This window comes from Mustelus asterias, chromosome 5 (genome assembly GCF_964213995.1).
Source record: "Mustelus asterias chromosome 5, sMusAst1.hap1.1, whole genome shotgun sequence".
Taxonomy (NCBI): domain Eukaryota; kingdom Metazoa; phylum Chordata; class Chondrichthyes; order Carcharhiniformes; family Triakidae; genus Mustelus; species Mustelus asterias.
In genome coordinates this window covers 140,090,552-140,108,208 of record NC_135805.1, presented here as the reverse complement: position 1 = coordinate 140,108,208, position 17,657 = coordinate 140,090,552, and the positions used below count along the sequence as shown (strand labels likewise).

At 45.2% G+C, this 17,657-nt stretch overlaps 1 protein-coding gene and 1 pseudogene across 1 annotated transcript in view; one reads left to right on the top strand and one right to left on the bottom strand.

Annotated features, from left to right (window-relative positions):
• Positions 1 to 17,657, top strand: part of nid1a (nidogen 1a) — a 120,773-nt gene that overhangs the window by 35,230 nt on the left and 67,886 nt on the right. The window contains exons 7-8 of the mRNA XM_078213409.1: positions 1,788 to 1,988; positions 5,917 to 6,150. Of these exons, the coding sequence (XP_078069535.1) occupies positions 1,788 to 1,988; positions 5,917 to 6,150 (435 nt within the window). The remainder of the gene's footprint in view (positions 1 to 1,787; positions 1,989 to 5,916; positions 6,151 to 17,657) is intronic.
• LOC144494473 (5S ribosomal RNA) lies at positions 13,793 to 13,911 on the bottom strand (annotated as a pseudogene).

Sequence of the window (17,657 nt, the reverse complement as noted above, 5' to 3'; positions counted from 1 at the left end):
AAAAAAGAAAGTTTATTTATTAGTGTCACAAGTAAGCTTACATTAACACTGCAATGAAGTTACTGTGAAAATTCCGTAGTCGCCACACTCCGGCGCCTGTTTGGGTACACTGAGGGAGAATTTAGCACGGCCAATGCACCTAACCAGCACGTCTTTCAGACTGTGGGAGGAAACCGGAGCACCCGGAGGAAACCCACACAGACTCGGGGAGACTCCACACAGACAGTGACCCAAGCCGGGAATCGAACGCAGGTCCCCGGCGCTGAGAGGCAGCAGTGCTAACCACTGGGCCACCATGACGCACATGAGGCACCAACAGGAAGTGAAGATTATACCATGATACTAATGCATTCAGGTCCTCAGGCCAAGTGAATAATTTATCACGGGAAACTGTGAAGATTATTGCAGCCGTCTCTTCCAGCGCTTGACAGAGTGTTCTGACCTTTCACACTTTGGTTCAACACAATCAATAACTCTATTGTTTTATGTTGCATGCTGCCTAGACAAATCTGAGAATTTTGAGTGTTGTTTCATTCTGATGAGAATGCGCTGTGCTGCATTCCCTTGGACACTGAGCTCAGAGCTGTCTGAGGAGGACAGGAAATGCCCCTTTATTACATTAGGGACTCCAAGTATTCAGAGTTCGGTCTTGTGATTAAATTTGTTAAATCCTTGTGGAAATCCTGTTGGCTGGGCCAAAATGTAACATTTGCAAAAATTATAGGTCATTGTAAGTTACTACAACCATTTGGAAACTTTTAACATCTGTCTTCATCCATATGGTTACCACATTAATTCAGTCCAGACCTCTCCAGGGAACTTGCATAATAGTGGTGTTCTGTCATGATAAGTCTGTAATGCACGTGTTAAGTTTTTGCATCCACCACCCCTGCGCTGAACATTGGTTCTCAGTCCTGTACTGCCTCACGTTTAAAATTTAGTTCCTGTGTTCAAATTCCCCTCTGACCTCACCTCTCAGAATCACAGATTACTACAGTGCAGAAGAGGCCCTTTGGCCCATTGAGTTTGCACTGACGCATGAAAGGTCCTGACCTTCCCACCTAATCCCACTTGCCGGTACTTGGCCCATAGCTTTGAATGTTATGGCGTGCCAGGTACTTGTCTTTTAAAGGATGTGAGGCAACCCGCTCTCGCAGGCAGTGCATTCCAGACTGTCACCACTCTCTGGATAAATAAGTCTTTCCTCAAAACCCTCCCTAAACCTTCCACCCCTCACTTGTGTCCCCTCGTAACTGACCCTTGAACTAAGGGGAACAGCTGCTCCTTATCCACTCTGTCTGTGCCCCTCATAATCTTGTACACCTCAATCAGGTCGCCTCTCAGTCTTCTCTGTTCCAGAGAAAACAACTCAAGCCTATCCATCCTAATCTCTGTAGCCACTAGCCCAACAATCCCCTTCCTCTCTGCAACCTCCTCCTGCCCTACAGCCCACTATCTTTCCAATTAGTCTTCTGTGAAACCCTGATTTGCTTTGCCCCACCAGAGACTGTTGTGCCTTCATTTGTGTGGGCCCTCAGCCCTGGAACTCCCTCCCTAATCCCTCTCTGCCTTCCCTCTACCCCTTTAAAACCTTTGGCTAACTGTCCTACTACTTCTTTATGTGGCTCAGTGACTAACTGCAGTCCTGTGAAGAGCCTTGAGACATTTTCCGCTGTTGAAGGTGCTGTATACGGTAAATGCAAACTTGTTGTTTCATGTTGTGAAACTGTGCACATACAGGGGTTGGTTGTGACTGGATGGTCTGGTGTTTTTCTTTCCCCCACTAGGTGGTGAATTCAATCGTCAAGCGGAGGTGACCTTTAACCCTGGTAATGAGAAACTTACCATCAATCAGCACTTCAGCGGAATCGATGAGCATAATCACCTCACCATCACCACCTCGCTGGAAGGACGGGTCCCTGAAATTCCACATGAGGCAACCGTGCGTATAGAGCCATACAACGAGCTGTACCACTACTCGAGCTCCGGTGAGCACGCGGAGGAACATTCTTCATTGTTTTTTAGTTTGAAGCAGTGTTGACAACTTGTCAGTGACCAGTTCAATGCTTAACACCATTGGAAGAGAGGTTATAGTCTCAGGATAAGGCGTAGCAAATTTAAAACAGAGCTGAGGAGAAACAACTTCTCCCAAAGGGTTGTGAATCTGTGGAATTCGCTGCCCCAAAGTGCGGTGGATGCTGGGACAGTGAGTAAATTTAAGGAGGAGTTGGACAGATTTTTAATTGGAAATGGGTTGGAGGATTATGGGGAGAAGGCAGGAAAATGGGGATGAGGAGCATGTCAGCCATGATCAAATGGCAGAGCGGACTTGATGGGCCGAATGGCCTAATTCTGCTCCTATATCTTATGAAATCAGCAAAAAGAAAATTCAACATGTCGGGACAGGCAATGTTCTGGAAGTATTCTCTAGACTGTTAATTCAGAAACTCAGCTAATGTTCTGGGGACCCGAATGCAAATCCCGCTTCAGCAAATGGTGGAATTTGAATTCAATTAAAAAAATCTGGAATTAAGAATTAAAAATATCTGGAATTAAGAATCTATTGATGACCACGAAACCATTGTCAATTGTTGGAAAAACCCATCTGGTTCACTAATGTCCTTTAGGGAAGGAAACCTGCCGCCCTTACCTGGTCTGGCCTACATGTGACTCCAAAGCCACAGCAATGTGGTTGACTCTCAACTGCCCTCCAGGGGCAGCTAGGGATGGGCAATAAATGCTGGCCAGCCAGTGACGCCCATGTCCCACGAATGAATAAAACATTTTTTTTTATCAACTTTAGTTTTGCAGAAGAGTCACTTCTGAAATACGAACCTATCCTTTTCTCTCCACCAGTTCTGTGTCGGCTGGAGGCTGCTGGAGATATGGTGAAGGTTTTCCATTCATTTCTGCGCAGTTGAGGAGTGCAGGAGTACTTCTCCAAGCATCACTGTGGCCCCCAGCTCAGTCTCTCCTGCAAACATCTCTGATAGCTTACCTCCCAGCGCCCGTCTGTAAGGCCCTAATTCAAAACCTTCATTCAGGGAGGACTGGAAGGGACAACTGATGCCGACAGCTTGCTTCCATTATTACCACAAGGCCTGGTAACACGTGATCCTGGTGTGCACAAGGTTGCTGGCCCTCTCAGAATTAAATATTAATTTCCAAGACATTGCTGTGAGCCTATAACTCATAGTGGCCGTTTACGAAAAAATGATTATTTTTTTTTAAAATTCCTTTGGAGATTTCTTAGTTATAAAAATATTGCAGAAAAATCTCCAAGTCAACTTTGTCTAAATGAGGAAGATCTTGTTTGATTTGCGTTGGGCGTGGGAAAATAGTGAGCTGCAAGCATGGGCGTTATAATAGCAACATTACTTCCGTGGATATCAGCTTGAAAAGGAGCAACTTGCAGGGCTTTGGGGAAAATGCAGGAAGTGCGACCCATTCAATGGCTCTTTCAGAGAGTCGGTACAGGCTAGTTTCCTTCTCACTAACAAACATTGATTGCTTCTTAAACAATGGTTATAGTTCAGAAAATATATGTTGCTGTAGCATTCCTTCTATTTTTCACCTTGTTTTGCTTCCTCATGCCTTTGAATGTTATATTCTTTCATCATAGCTTTCCCGAATGTTCCCGACATCACCCCTGGATAGCCTAATTCTAATTTTATGGTTACGCTCCTTTTGTTCTGAACTCTTCTCCCCCCACCATAATATCGAGTCAGTCTACCAACTCCTTTAATTATCCTAAATGCAGTCTCTTTGTGACTGAGGACAATGTGGGTGCACTATGTTCTGTGCCTCTGAAGAGACCCACTCTTGCTGTAGGGCACAGTTGACCTCTTGATGGGTGTGAAAGGGTGGTATTCGTTGGAGTTTTTTTCCCCTCCCCCCAAGTCCAAAAAGAAAGCAAAGCCTTGGATGTGTTCTGACATTTCCTGACCCAACACTATGTTAATAGCGCCCAGAACTTCTTGTGTAACTTTTTGTATTTTAAAAAATAAATTAATTGAAATGTTGCGTTGATTTTATATAAATTCCTGAGGAAATTCAAAGAGTTTCCCAAGTGATGTTGTGAACAGTCTCTTAGCGTAATACTCCTGCAACATTAACATAGCATAGTGGTTAGCAGCACTGCCTCACAGCGCCAGGACCCGGGTTTGATTCCCAGCTTGAGTCACTGACTGTGCGGAGTCTGCACGTTCTCCCCGTGTCTGCGTGGGTTTCCTCCGGGTGCTCTGGTTTCCTCCCACAGTCTGAAAGACATGCTGGTTAGGTGCATTGACCGCGCTAAATTCTCCCTCAGTGTACCCAAACAGGCGCCAGAGTGTGGCAACTAGGGGAATTTCACAGTAGCTTCATTGTTGTGTTGATGTAAGCGAACTTGTGACACTAATAAATAAACTTGAGCTGTCATTTGATTTTCTTTCTGAAATTTGGACCCTCTGTTACTTGTTATTTTCATTTTTTTTTCACAACTAGTCTTCTTTTTCCTTCCCTGGAAGATCCTTTGCTGAAATATGGTTCCAGCTGGGAGTGCCCTCACTCCAGTGACATCTAGTTTTAAAAAAACTATAGCTGTTGCTAGCAAGACCAGCATTTATTGCCCATCCCTTTTCACAGTAACTTCATCGCAGTGTTAATCTAAGTCTACTTGTGACACTAATAAATAAACTTTAAACTTGTTTTCTTGCTAGGTCACTGAGTAAGTGTGCGATACAGGCCCAGGTCCACATTCGCTTTCCAGCTGATCTCGGCTGAGTTGATAGATGGGGGTGCTACATTTATTTAAATAAAAATTCTGGGGATGTGGACATTACTGACAACGCAATTGTGCATCGTTAATTCTTGAGGTGGTGGTAAGCCGCCACTTTGAACTGTTGTGATTTGTGTGGTGTAGGTGCATCTACCGTGCACCTAGAGAAGGTTTTCCAGGAGCAATGCTAAAGGAACGGCAACATATTTCCAAGTCAGGATGGCTGTGTGACCGGGAGGTGAACTTGCAAGTGACAGTCCCGTGTATCTGCTGGCGTTCTCCTTCTCGGTGGTAGAAGTTGCAGGTGCTGTCACAAAGGCCTTGACAACTGTTGTAGTGTGTCTTGTACAGACAGGGTGCACCGGTGATGGTGGAGTGGATGTTCAAGGTGGTGGATGGGGTGTCAATAAGTGGGCTGTCATGGGCCAGATTTTGAGTGAATAACATTCTATTACGCATAAATCGTGGATTGCGAAGGGAAAAGGTTATCCAGGGACTTGGTCCTAATAACATTGGGTTAGGAAAAAAGAAACTACCAGCACATGAGAGAGCTCTACACGTGCAAACTTGTACTGAGGTGCATCACTTCACGTAGCTATTGCCCGTGTCTGTCATACCTCCGAGGGTAGGAATCTAACTTCTGAGTTCAGGCCTCAGTCCCGAGAATTGGACACACGGCCCAGGCCGATGCAGCCAGTGCAGTAATGGGGAAATGGTACATCGTCAATGATACAGCCTTTCACTGCGGCCCCATCTGCCCCTCAGGAATGTAAAGATTGGAAGAATGGCAGAGGAGCTTTTCCTATCGTCCCGGCCAATATTTATGCCTCAAATAAAAGGAATCATTTGAGCCCATTGTTTGTGGGATCTTGCTGTGTATGGATTGATGCACTTTTAGGGTGGGAGGGCTGGTGAATAGGTGTTGGATTGCGGGGTGGGGGGAGCAGTGTTTTATTGATTGCAGAACACTTTAGGTCAGTTGTGAAAGGCAATATACAAATTCTAATTATTTTATATTAAGACCATAAGATATAGAAGCAGACTTAGGCCATTCAGCCCATCGAGTCTGCTCCGCCAAGGCTGATAAGTTAATGAACAATGTAGCTCACTCCTGAATGCTGAGAATGACTGGCTTTGTTTTTTTTCCCTTCCTTCAGCGATCAAGTCCTCTTCAAACATACAGTACACGGTCGAATTTCCTGGCGGAACCTCGCGGAGCTATTCCTTCCAGTTGAAGCAGACCATCAGCTTCCGGGGCTGTATCCATGACGACGATGCGCGGTCGGTACCCTCCACTCAGCAGCTGTCCGTGGATCGCACGTTCGTCCTGTATGATAAAAATGAGCAGATACTCCGATATGCAATGAGCAACAAGATTGGACCAGTTCAAGGTAATGTCTGTAATCTTTACCCAAACGATACATGATGGCCAAGGGTTGTAAGCCAGTTATTGGGTTTATGATGGAATATTTTGCCTTTTATAGAATCATAGAAACCCTACGGTGGAGAAGGAGGCCATTCGTCCCATCGAGTCTGCACCGATCACAATCTCACTCAGGCCCTATCCCCTTAACCCAATATATTTATCCCACTAATCCCTCTAACTACGCATCCCGGGACACTAAGGGGCAATTTAGCATGGCCAATGCATCTAACCGCACATCTTTGGACTGTGGGAGGAAACCAGAGCACCCGGAGGAAACCCACGCAGATACGGGGAGAACGTGCAAACTCCACACAGACAGTGACCCAAACCGGGAATCGGACCCGGGTCCCTGGCGCCGTGAGGCAGCGGTGCTAACCACTGAGCCACCGTGCCGCCAAGGGCTGAATGGGTTAAGATTATTTTCTGGGTTTACAACAATGGAGTTGAGTTGTTTCACTCAATCGATACTTTATAAATGTCTTATTATCTTGACTGTCTGCTCCATTAGAGACATCCAGAGAAATGTTTCTCATCCAAAGAATATACAGCACAAAAACAGGCCAATCAGCTCAGCTTATAATGCCTCCCTCTCAAACACGTTAAACAGTTAGCTGGTAGATAAGTCAGCAGGCTCTGTTGACTTGCACCATAGGCTATTGAAATATGTCTGGTAGTCCTGGCTTCCCCATTCCTGAAGACTATGAATCACTTGGATAGCATTCCTACGGCACCAATTACTCTCTTCAAGACTGAGTCTAGGCCATGAGTATTTTAACTATTGACTCATGGATGGCATCAGATCCAATCTTGCCCAATATTCGAGTGTGAGCATTGCCAGTCGAACCACTGATGAGGTTTGATGACGGCATATTTGAAGAAGAGAGAGCTAGCACCTGAAGAGAGAGTTAACAGTATAAGAACATAAGAACTAGGAGCAGGAGTAGGCCATCTGGCCCCTCAAGCCTCCTCCGCCATTCAATAAAATCATGGCTGATCTTTTCAGGGACTCAGCTCCACTTACCCGCCCGCTCACCATAACCCTTAATTCCTTTACAGTTCAAAAATTTATCTATCCTTGCCTTAAAAACATTCAATGAGATAGCCTCAACTGCTTCACTGGGCAGGGAATTCCACAGATTCACAACCCTTTGGGTGAAAAAGTTCCTCCTCAACTCAGTCCTAAATCTGCTTCCCCTTATTTTGAGGCTATGCCTCCTAGTTCTAGTTTCACCCGCCAGTAGAAACAACATCCCTGCTTCTATCTTATCTATTCCCTTCATAATTTTATATGTTTCTATAAGATCTCCCCTCATTCTTCTGAATTCCAAAGAGTATAGACCCAGTCTATTCAGTCTCTCTTCATAAGCCAGAGACTCAGTAGACTGGGACTGTCTGCTGGACATGGGGACCAGGAGGGGAATTAGTGGGAATAGAGTCAAGGGAGCAGGAGGTAAGGCTTCTTGGGAATGATGAACTGAGGGCATGAGCAGAAACTGGAGAAAGATTAGTTCAGTGCTAGGGCAGGGAGGGGTGCATTAAAGTACGTCTGACAGGTGGGCAAGTGGGAGGGAGGGTCACGGCAGATGCAGCAATTCGATTGAATCGATCTTGGTGAGAAAGAGGTCGGAGCTCCTTGCATCTCTTGCTGGAGGTGAGAATGGAGGGAACAGAGAAGACTATTTACATCACTCAAACCAGCCTCCCAATCACTCAAACCAGCCTCCCAATCACTCAAACCAGCCTCCCAAACACTCAAACCAGCCTCCCAATCACTCAAACCAGCCTCCCAATCACTCAAACCAGCCTCCCAATCACTCAAACCAGCCTCCCAATCACTCAAACCAGCCTCCCAATCACTCAAACCAGCCTCCCAATCACTCAAACCAGCCTCCCAATCACTCAAACCAGCCTCCCAACCACTCAAACCAGCCTCCCATCCATTAACTCTCTCTACACTTCCCGCTGCCTCGGAAAAGCAGCCAGCATAATCAAGGACCCCCCACGGACATTCTCTCTTCCACCTTCTTCCGTCGGGAAAAAAATACAAAAGTCTGAGGTCACGTACCAACCGACTCAAGAACAGCTTCTTCCCTGCTGCTGTCAGACTTTTGAATTGACCGACCTCGCACTAAGTTGATCTTTCTCTACACCCTAGCTATGACTGTAACACTACATTCTGCAGCCTCTCCTTCCCTCCTCTATGAACGGTATGCTTTATCTGTATAGTGCGCAAGAAACAATACTTTTCACTATATCTAATACATGTGACAATAATAAATCAAATCAATGGAGAAACGAAGGGCTATCTTTGCATTCCAAGGTGATCCTGGAATAATCAGCAGTTTTAGCAAACAAAAGCAGGACCTTCTAGTGTTTTAAGTGGTCTTATTAGATCTGGTGGCACAGATGGTTAAACCAGCTGTCCAACTTATCCTTTCAAGTCTACACCTCTTGGACTTGAGGGAATGCAGATTAGGGCTGTACCGCACCAAGTGCAAGGGCGATGGATGACTGGGTAGGTGCGAGTTGGGATACAGGCAGTGGAGTTTTTGATAAGCTGAACTTTACAGAGGATGCATGGGTTGCTGTGGAGTGTTGAGAGGAGGAGGCTGGTGAGGGGAGCGCTGGAATAATTGAATATGGAGGTGGCAGTGGCACGGATGAGGATTTCAGCAGCACAGCTCTGATCAATATCTTTAATTATGTGGAGAATTGACGCACGGTGCCAACTCCAAAATGGCGTGTGTGGCCTAAGGGAGGCAATTCTGGAGCCTGTGTGGAAGTTCAGATATTTAATCACCTGCTGCTTTTGAATGCACCCATCCAGAATAAGTATTTTTGAATACATTCCAGCTTCATGTGAAATTGAAATATTTCTTTTTAAACACTGAACTGGCAAGGATATTTTCATGGCCCCGTCTGTTCTTGGCGAGCCATAAATCCCCAAACATCAATCGGGAAGTTGGTGAGAGTGAATGCATAAATCTAGTTGGGGAGTGTTTCTCCAGGACTCCTGCATCAGCCAACAAGGAATTCTAGCAAGGACTCTGTTGTTAGAAAGATGTTGTGTTCTGGCAATGGCTTTGAAAACAGGCTGTAACTTGGCCTATGGTTACAAGATGGGTCTACATGTTAATTCTTAAAAACTCATTGTATTTCTACTCCTATTTGAAGCATTTTTGTTTATCCCCTCTCTGTTTTCTGGAGAAGTACTTGCTCGGATTACCTCTTCCTGGAGAACTGGGCGCAGTTCCAGTCTTTGCCCATTATAAAAAGGATGTAGATGGATTTATAATGTATAATGCTCTTCTTGCAGGATGTGGGAGATCAGGGAGACCTCCGGTATCCCTGACGACAACACCTGCAAGAGATGCATCCAGCTGCAGCTGCGAGCAAAGCATGTTAGGGAACTGGAGAAGGAGCTTGATGACCTCCATCTAATTCGGGAGAATGAAGAGTTTATAGACAGTAGCTTTAGGGAGGTAGTTACACCTAAGCAGCAGAGCACAGGAAATTGGGTTACTGTAAGGAGAGGAAATGGAAATGTGAAAGGACAGGCAGAGCAGTGTTCCCCTGTGGCCATACCCCTCCACAACAGGTATACTGAATTGGATACTGTTGTGGGAGATGCTTTACCTGGGACAAGCTGCGACAGCCAGAACTCTGATACTGAGTCTGGTTCTACAGCGCAAAAGGGTGGGAGGAAGAAGAGGAGAGCAGTAGTGATAGGGGACTCAATGGTCAGAGGTACGGACAGGAGGTTCTGTGATTGGGACAGAGACTCCCGCATGGTTTGTTGCCTCCCGGGTGCCAAGGTCAGGGATGTCTCTGATCGCGTGCACAGCGTTCTAAAGTGGGAAGGTGATCAGACACATGTCATGGTACACATCGGTACCAATGATGTGGGAAGGAAGAGTGAGGAGCTCCTAAAGAGTGAGTACAAAGAGCTTGGAAGGAAGTTAAAAAGCAGAACCCCGAGGGTAGTAATCTCAGGATTGCTACCTGAGCCACATGCCAGTGAGGGTAGGAGTAGGATGCTTGGGCGGATGAACACGTGGCTGAGGAACTGGTGTAGGGGGCAGGGTTTCCGATTCTTGGATCATTGGGACCTCTTCTGGGGCAGATGGGACCTGTACAAGAGAGACGGGTTACACCTAAACTACAAGGGGACCAATATACTTGCAGGGAGGTTTGCTAGTGTTATTGGGGAGCGTTTAAACTAGATTTGCAGGGGGATGGGAACCAGAGTGTCAGAGCAGATAGTGGAGCAGGGGTAAAAAGACAGGTTAGTTCAAGTAAAATCACAAATGGAAGGGTTGAGTGTGGTGGAAATAACCTTTTGAGGTGTGTCTATTTCAACGCCAGGAGTATTGTGGGGAAGGCAGATGAGCTGAAGGTGTGGATAGACACATGGAAATATAACATTGTAGCCATTAGTGAAACTTGGCTACAGGAGGGGAGGACTGGCAGCTCATTGTTCCAGGGTTCCAATGTTTCAGGCGGGATAGAGGCAGAGGGATAAAGGGTGGGGGAGTGCCACTGTTGGTCAGGGAAAATGTTACAGTGGTACTCAGGCAGGATAGATTAGGGAGCTTGTCTACAGAGGCCCTATGGGTGGAGCTGAGAAACAGGAAAGGTATGACCACATTAATGGGCTTGTATTATAGACCACCCAGTAGTCAGCGAGAATTGGAGGAGCAAATCAGCAGAGAGATAGCTGACAACTGCAAGAAACACAAAGTTGTGATAGTAGGGGATTTTAATTTTCCACATATAGATTGGGACTCGCATACTGTTAAAGGTTTAGATAGGGTGGAGTTTGTAAAATGTGATCAGGAAAATTTTCTACATCAGTATATAGAGGTGCCAACTAGAGAGGATGCGATATTGGATCTCCTATTGGGAAATGAGTTGGGGCAGGTGATGGATGTGAGTGTGAGGGAACACTTTGGATCCAGTGATCATAATGCCATTAGTTTCAACCTGATCATGGATAAAGATAGATCTGGTCCTCAGGTTGAAGTTCTGAACTGGAAAAAGGCCAAATTTGATGAAATGAGAAGGGATCTGGGAAGTGTGGATTGGCACAGTTCTCTGGTAAGGATGTAAATGGAAAGTGGGAGGCCTTCAAAGGAGAAATTTTGAGAGTGCAGAGTTTGTATGTTCCTGTCAGGATTAAAGGCAAAGTAAATAGGAATAAGGAACCTTGGTTCTCGAGGGAGATTGTAACACTGATTAAGAGGAAGAGAGAGTTGTATGAAATGTACAGGCAGCAAGGAACAGATCAGATGCTCGAGGAGTATAAAAAGTGCAAGAAGCTACTTAAGAGGGAAATCAGGAGGGCTAAAAGAAGACATGAGGTTGCTTTGGCAGACAGAGTGAAGGAAAATCCAAAGAGCTTCTATAGGTATGTTAGGAGCAAAAGGATAGTGAGGGATAAAATTGGTCCTCTTGTAGACCAGAGTGGTAGACTGTGTATGGAACCAAAAGAGATGGGGGAGATACTAAATGGTTTTTTTGCATCCGTATTTACTGAGGAAACGGACATGGAGTCGACGGAAATAGGGCAAACAGGTAGGGAGGTCATGGAACCTTTACAGATTAAAGAGGAGGAGGTGCTCGCTGTCTTGAGGCAAATCAGAGTGGATAAATCCCCAGGACCGGACAGGGTATTCCCACGGACCTTGAGGGAAGCTAGTGTTGAAATTGCAGGGGCCCTGGCAGACATATTTAAAATGTCAGTATTCACGGGGGAGGTGCCGGATGATTGGAGGGTGGCTCATGTTGTTCCGCTGTTTAAAAAAGGTTCCAAAAGAAATCCGGGAAATTATAGGCCAATAAGTTTGACGTCGGTGGTGGGCAAGTTATTGGAAGGTGTGATAAGGGATAGGATCTACAAATATTTGGATAGACAGGGACTTATTAGGGAGAGTCAACATGGCTTTGTGTGTGGTAGGTCATGTTTGACCAATCTATTAGAGATTTTTGAGGAGGTTACCAGGAAAGTGGATGAAGGGAAGGCGGTGGATGTTGTCTACCTGGATTTCAGCAAGGCCTTTGACAAGGTCCCTCATGGGAGGTTAGTTAGGAAGATTCAGTTGCTAGGTATACATGGGGAGGTAGTAAATTGGATTAGACACTGGCTCAATGGAAGAAGTCAGAGAGTGGTTGTGGAGGATTGCTTCTCTGAGGCCTGTGACTAGTGGTGTGCCGCAGGGATCGGTGTTGGGTCCATTGTTGTTTGTCATCTATATCAATGATCTGGATGATAATGTGGTCAATTGGATCAGCAAATTTGCTGATGATACAAAGATTGGAGGTGTAGTGGACAGTGAGGAAGGTTTTCAAAGCTTGCAGAGGGATTTGGACCAACTAGAAAAATGGGCTGAAAAATGGCAAATGGAATTTAACGCAGAAAAGTGTGAGATATTGCACTTTGGAAGGACAAACCAAAGTAGAACGTACAGGGTAAATGGTAGGACTCTGAAGAGTGCAGTTGAACAGAGGGATCCGGGAATACAGGTACAGAATTCCCTAAAAGTGACGTCACAGGTGGATAGGGTCGTAAAGAGTGCCTTTGGTACATTGGCCTTTATAAATCGGAGTATCGAGTATAAAAGTTGGAGTGTTATGGTAAGGTTATACAAGGCAATGGTGAGGCCGAATTTAGAATATTGTGTACAGTTTTGGTCACCAAGTTACAGGAAGGATGTAAATAAGATTGAAAGAGTGCAGAGAAGGTTCACAAGGATGTTGCTGGGACTTGAGAAGCTGAGTTACAGAGAGAGATTGAATAGGTTGGGACTTTATTCCCTGGAGGATAGAAGAATGAGGGGAGATTTGATAGAGGTGTATAAGATTTTGATGGGTATAGATAGAGTGAATGCAAGCAGGCTTTTTCCACTGAGGCTAGGGGAGAAAAAAACCAGAGGGCATGGGTTAAGGGTGAAAGGAGAAAAATTTAAAGGGAATATTAGGGGGGGCTTCTTCACGCAGAGAGTGGTGGGAGTCTGGAATGAGCTGCCGGATAAAGTGGTAAATGTGGGGTCACTTTTAACATTTAAGAAAAACTTGGACAGGTTCATGGATGAGAGGGGTGTGGAGGGATATGGTCCCAGTGCAGGTCAGTGGGACTAGGCAAAAAATGGTTCGGCACAGAGAAGAAGGGCCAAAAGGCCTGTTTCTGAGCTGTAATTTTCTATGGTTCTAAGGACTGAAGAAAGTGAAAAATAACTTGCAGCAATGATTTCAGAACTTATAAGGTTATAACTATTAGACTGAACAAACTGGGGCTCTTTTATTCATAGAATCCCTACAGTGCAGATGGAGATCATTTGGCCCATTGAGTCTGCACTGACCACAACCCTACCCAGCCCCTATCCTTGTAGCCCCACGTATTTACCCTGCTAATTCCCCTGACACTAAGGGGCAACTGAGCATGGCTAATCAACCTAACTCATACATCTTTGGACTGTGGGAGGAAACCAGAACACCTGGAAGAAAGTCATGCAGACACGAGGAGAATGTGCAAACTCCACGCAGACAGTGACCCAAGCCGGGAATCGATGAGGCAGTCGTACTAACCACTGTGCCACTGTGCTGCCCCAAACCTACTGCACCTGGTATTCCCAGGCAGTCTCCCTTCCAAGTACTATTCAGGCCTGAGTCTGTTTAGTTTCCGAGATCAAACGAGATTGGGCATTTTCAGATTAGTATGGCCAGAAAAAAGAAGGCTAGGAGTGTCCAACGGGATTACAATGCTGGAAATACAATGAGATTACAACGGGAGCAGTTGAGGCAAATCGTAGAGATGTACTCAAGATGGTTAAGTAATGAAGGAGAAGAGAAAAGAAGAATATGTTGCCAGGGTGAGATAAAGTAAGGTGGAAAGGATTCTCGCAGTGTCCCAGCACCAGCTTGGATCAGATGGGCCGAATAGACTGTCTTGTGCTGCCAGATCATGTATGTACCACAGCCAAAACGTACATGTTGTTCGCATCAATCTTTATTCTTCCATTCAATGTCACAGTGTACTGAGTAAAAACCTGGCCTCTGTAAATTTGTTTGTAGACTTCCACAAATGTCAATTAGATCAGTTCGGATGTTTGTTGGAGATGTTTAGATAACTGATGCTTAAAAATGGAACATTCTGCAGCCAACCTCTCTCTGACCCCAAACTAACGTACCAATTACTCCTGGAGCTCGTGAGTAGTTTACATTCCTGGGAACATGTCAATGGAATGCGTTGCACTCATGGGTGTACACTGGTTCATGCTGAAGGCTGTGTCAGTGCTTGATATTGTCATCTGATTGAGTATTTGTCTTGCTTTGAACAAGTAGGTTCATTAGGTTGATTCTGGGGATGAAAGGGTTGACGTATAAGGAGAGATTCAACAGTTTGGGCTTGTATTCGCTGGAGTTCAGAAGGATGAGAGGGGATCTGATCGAGGTATATAAAATTCTAAAAGGGATTGATAAAGTAAATGTACACCAAATGTTTCCTCTTATGGGGCAATCTAGAACAAGAGGTCACAGGTACAGGTTGAGAGGCGGTAGATTTAAAACTGAGATGAGGAGCAACTACTTCTCGCAGAGGGTGGTGAATTTGTGGAACTTGCTGCCCATAGCGCAGTAGAGTCTAAATCATTGAAGTTTCAAGGGGATAGGTATATTTCTAATAAAAAAATGGGTGAGCAGGTGGGGAGGTGGATTTGAGACCAGGGAGAGATCAGCCATGATCTGATTGAATGGCGGAGCAGGCTCAAAGGGCAGAATTTTCCACTTCTGCTCCTAATTCCTATGTTCCTATGTGAGTACTTTTGTTCAACCACCACAGGTTCTAGTATGAGTACGTTTCAAACACTGAGCTGGTCATAGAATCATAGAGGTTTACAGCATGGAAACAGGCCCTTCGGCCCAAGTTGTCCATGCTATCCTGTTTCATCACTAAGCTAGTCCCAATTGCCCGCATTTGGCCCATATCCCTCTATACCCCTCTTACCCCATGTAACTGTCTAAATGCTCATTCACCAACCTCTGAGTGAGAACAATTGCCCCTCTGAACCCTTTTGTATCTCTCCCCTCTCATCTTAAACCTATGCCCTCTAGCTTTAGACTCCCCTACCTTTGGGAAAAGATATTGACTATCTAGCTGATCTATGCCCCTCATTATTTTATAGACCTCTATAAGATCACCCCTAAGCCTCCTATACTCCAGGTGATGACTCACCTAAGGAAGGAACAGCGTTCCGAAAGCTCATAATTCCAAATAAACCTGTTGGACTTTAAGCTGGTGTTGTGGACTTTCCTACTCCCACCACCCCCTCCCCCGCCCCCGCCCCCATCCAATGCTAGCATTTCCACCTCATAGAGGAAGTTAAGATAAAAGCACAATACTGCAGATGCTGGAAATCAGAAATAAAACAAATAATGCTGGAAAAACTCAGCAGGTCTGGCATGAGAGAGAAACAGAGTTAATGTTTTGAATCCAAATGACTCTTCTTCAGTTTAGGATTTTATAGGATTAAAAAGGAAAATGCCTATAAAAGTTGCCAGAAATAGGAGTAAACCAGAGGGTGGAATTTAAAATACAACCAAAGGAGGAGCAGGGAATTGATAAAGGAAGGAAGAATAGGATGAGTGTAAACCAGCAAAAACATTAAAACTTGACTTTAGCAGCTTCTGTAGCTATGGAAAAAGGAAGGGTTTGGCTAATGGCCTCTTTCTGCTCTGTGGGGGATTCTATGGAGATAGTGGGATCATTACAGGCAGAGTCAGGAGGATTCAGAATGGGGAATAGAGAAACGGCAGAGAAACTAAATCGTTACTTTGTGTCTGTCTTCACTGAGTGAATGCAAGGGGGCGAGTTTTCCCATTCGCCTGTGACGGGAATCGGAGTGGGCAAGGGGCGAACCATGGAAACGTCCATTGGCCTCAGGCGGGATTTTCCAGTTTTGGGGTGAACGCGGCTAGAAAATCCCATCCAAGAAATCTCTCAAATTAGAGATCCAAGGGACGAGGAAGAATGAGGAATTGAAGGAAATTTGTATTCGGAAGAAAGTTGTATTGGAGAAATTAATGGAACCTAACGGACCTGATGACCTACACCCCAGAGTATTGAAAGAGATAATGGAGCTAGATGTGCAGGTTAGGTGGATTGGCCATGCTCAATTGTTCCTTAGTGTCAGGGGGATTAGCAGGGTAAATACATGGGATTATGGAGATAGGGTCTGGGTGGGATTGTTGTTGGTGCAGGCTTGATGGGCCAAATTGCCTCTTTCTGTAGGGGATTCTATGATTCTATAGCGATACGGGGTGCATTGATGATCATCTTGCAAAATTGTATAGATTCTGGGATGTTTCCTGTTGTGGCAAATGTCACTCCACAGGAAGGGAGAGATTAAACAGAGAACTACAGATCTGTTAGCCTTGCATCAGGAATAGAAAAATACTAAATCTGTTATAAAGGATGTGATAAATGGACTCTTGGATAATAATGATCTGATTGGGTATAGTCAACATAGATGAATGAATGGGGAATCTTGTTTGACGAACCTGTTGGAATTTTGTTTTGGGGATGTTACCAACAGAATTGAAAAGGGGGAGTCGGTGGATAAAGTACACTTGAATTTTCAGAAGACTTTTGACAAAGTCCCCCACAGGAGGTTGGTTTGCAAAACTAAAGCACATGGGTTGGGAGGTGATACACTGGCATGGGTTAAGGATTGGTTAACAGGCTGAAAACAGGGAGTAGGAATAAATGGGTCGTTCTTGCAGTGATTAGTGGGGTATCTGTATGGATCAGTTTTTAGGCCCTAGCTGTTAATATACATGATTTGGATGTGGGGACCAAATGTAATATTTTCAAGTTCGCAGATGACACAAAGCTAGGTGGGAATGTGTTGTGAGGAAGATGCAAAGTGGCTTCAAGAAGATTTGGACAGACATATTGAGTGGGCAAGAACATGGCAGATGCAATATAATGTGAGGTTATCCAATTTGGTAGGAGGAACAGGTGCAGAGTATTTCCTCAATTTTTTTCATTCATTCATGGAATATGGACGCCACTGGCTGGTCAGCATTTATTGCCCATCCCTAGTTGCCCTTGAGAAGGTGGTGGTGAGCTGCCTTCTTGAATCGCTGCAGTCCACATGCTGTGGGTTGACCCACAATGCCAATAGGGAGGGAATTCCAGGATTTTGACCCAGCGACTGTGAAGAAACGGCGATATATTTCCAAGTCAGGATGGTGAGTGGCTTGGAGGGGAACTTGCAGGTGGTGGTGTTCCCCATGTTTCTACAGCCCTTGCCCTTCTCGATGGAAGTGTACATGGATTTGGAAGGTAACGTCTAAGGATCTTTGGTGAATTGCTACAGTGCATCTTGTAGATAGTACACACTGCTGCAACTGAGCGTCGGTGGTGGAGGGAGTGGATGTTTGTGGATGTGGCGCTAATCAAGTGGGCTGCTTTGT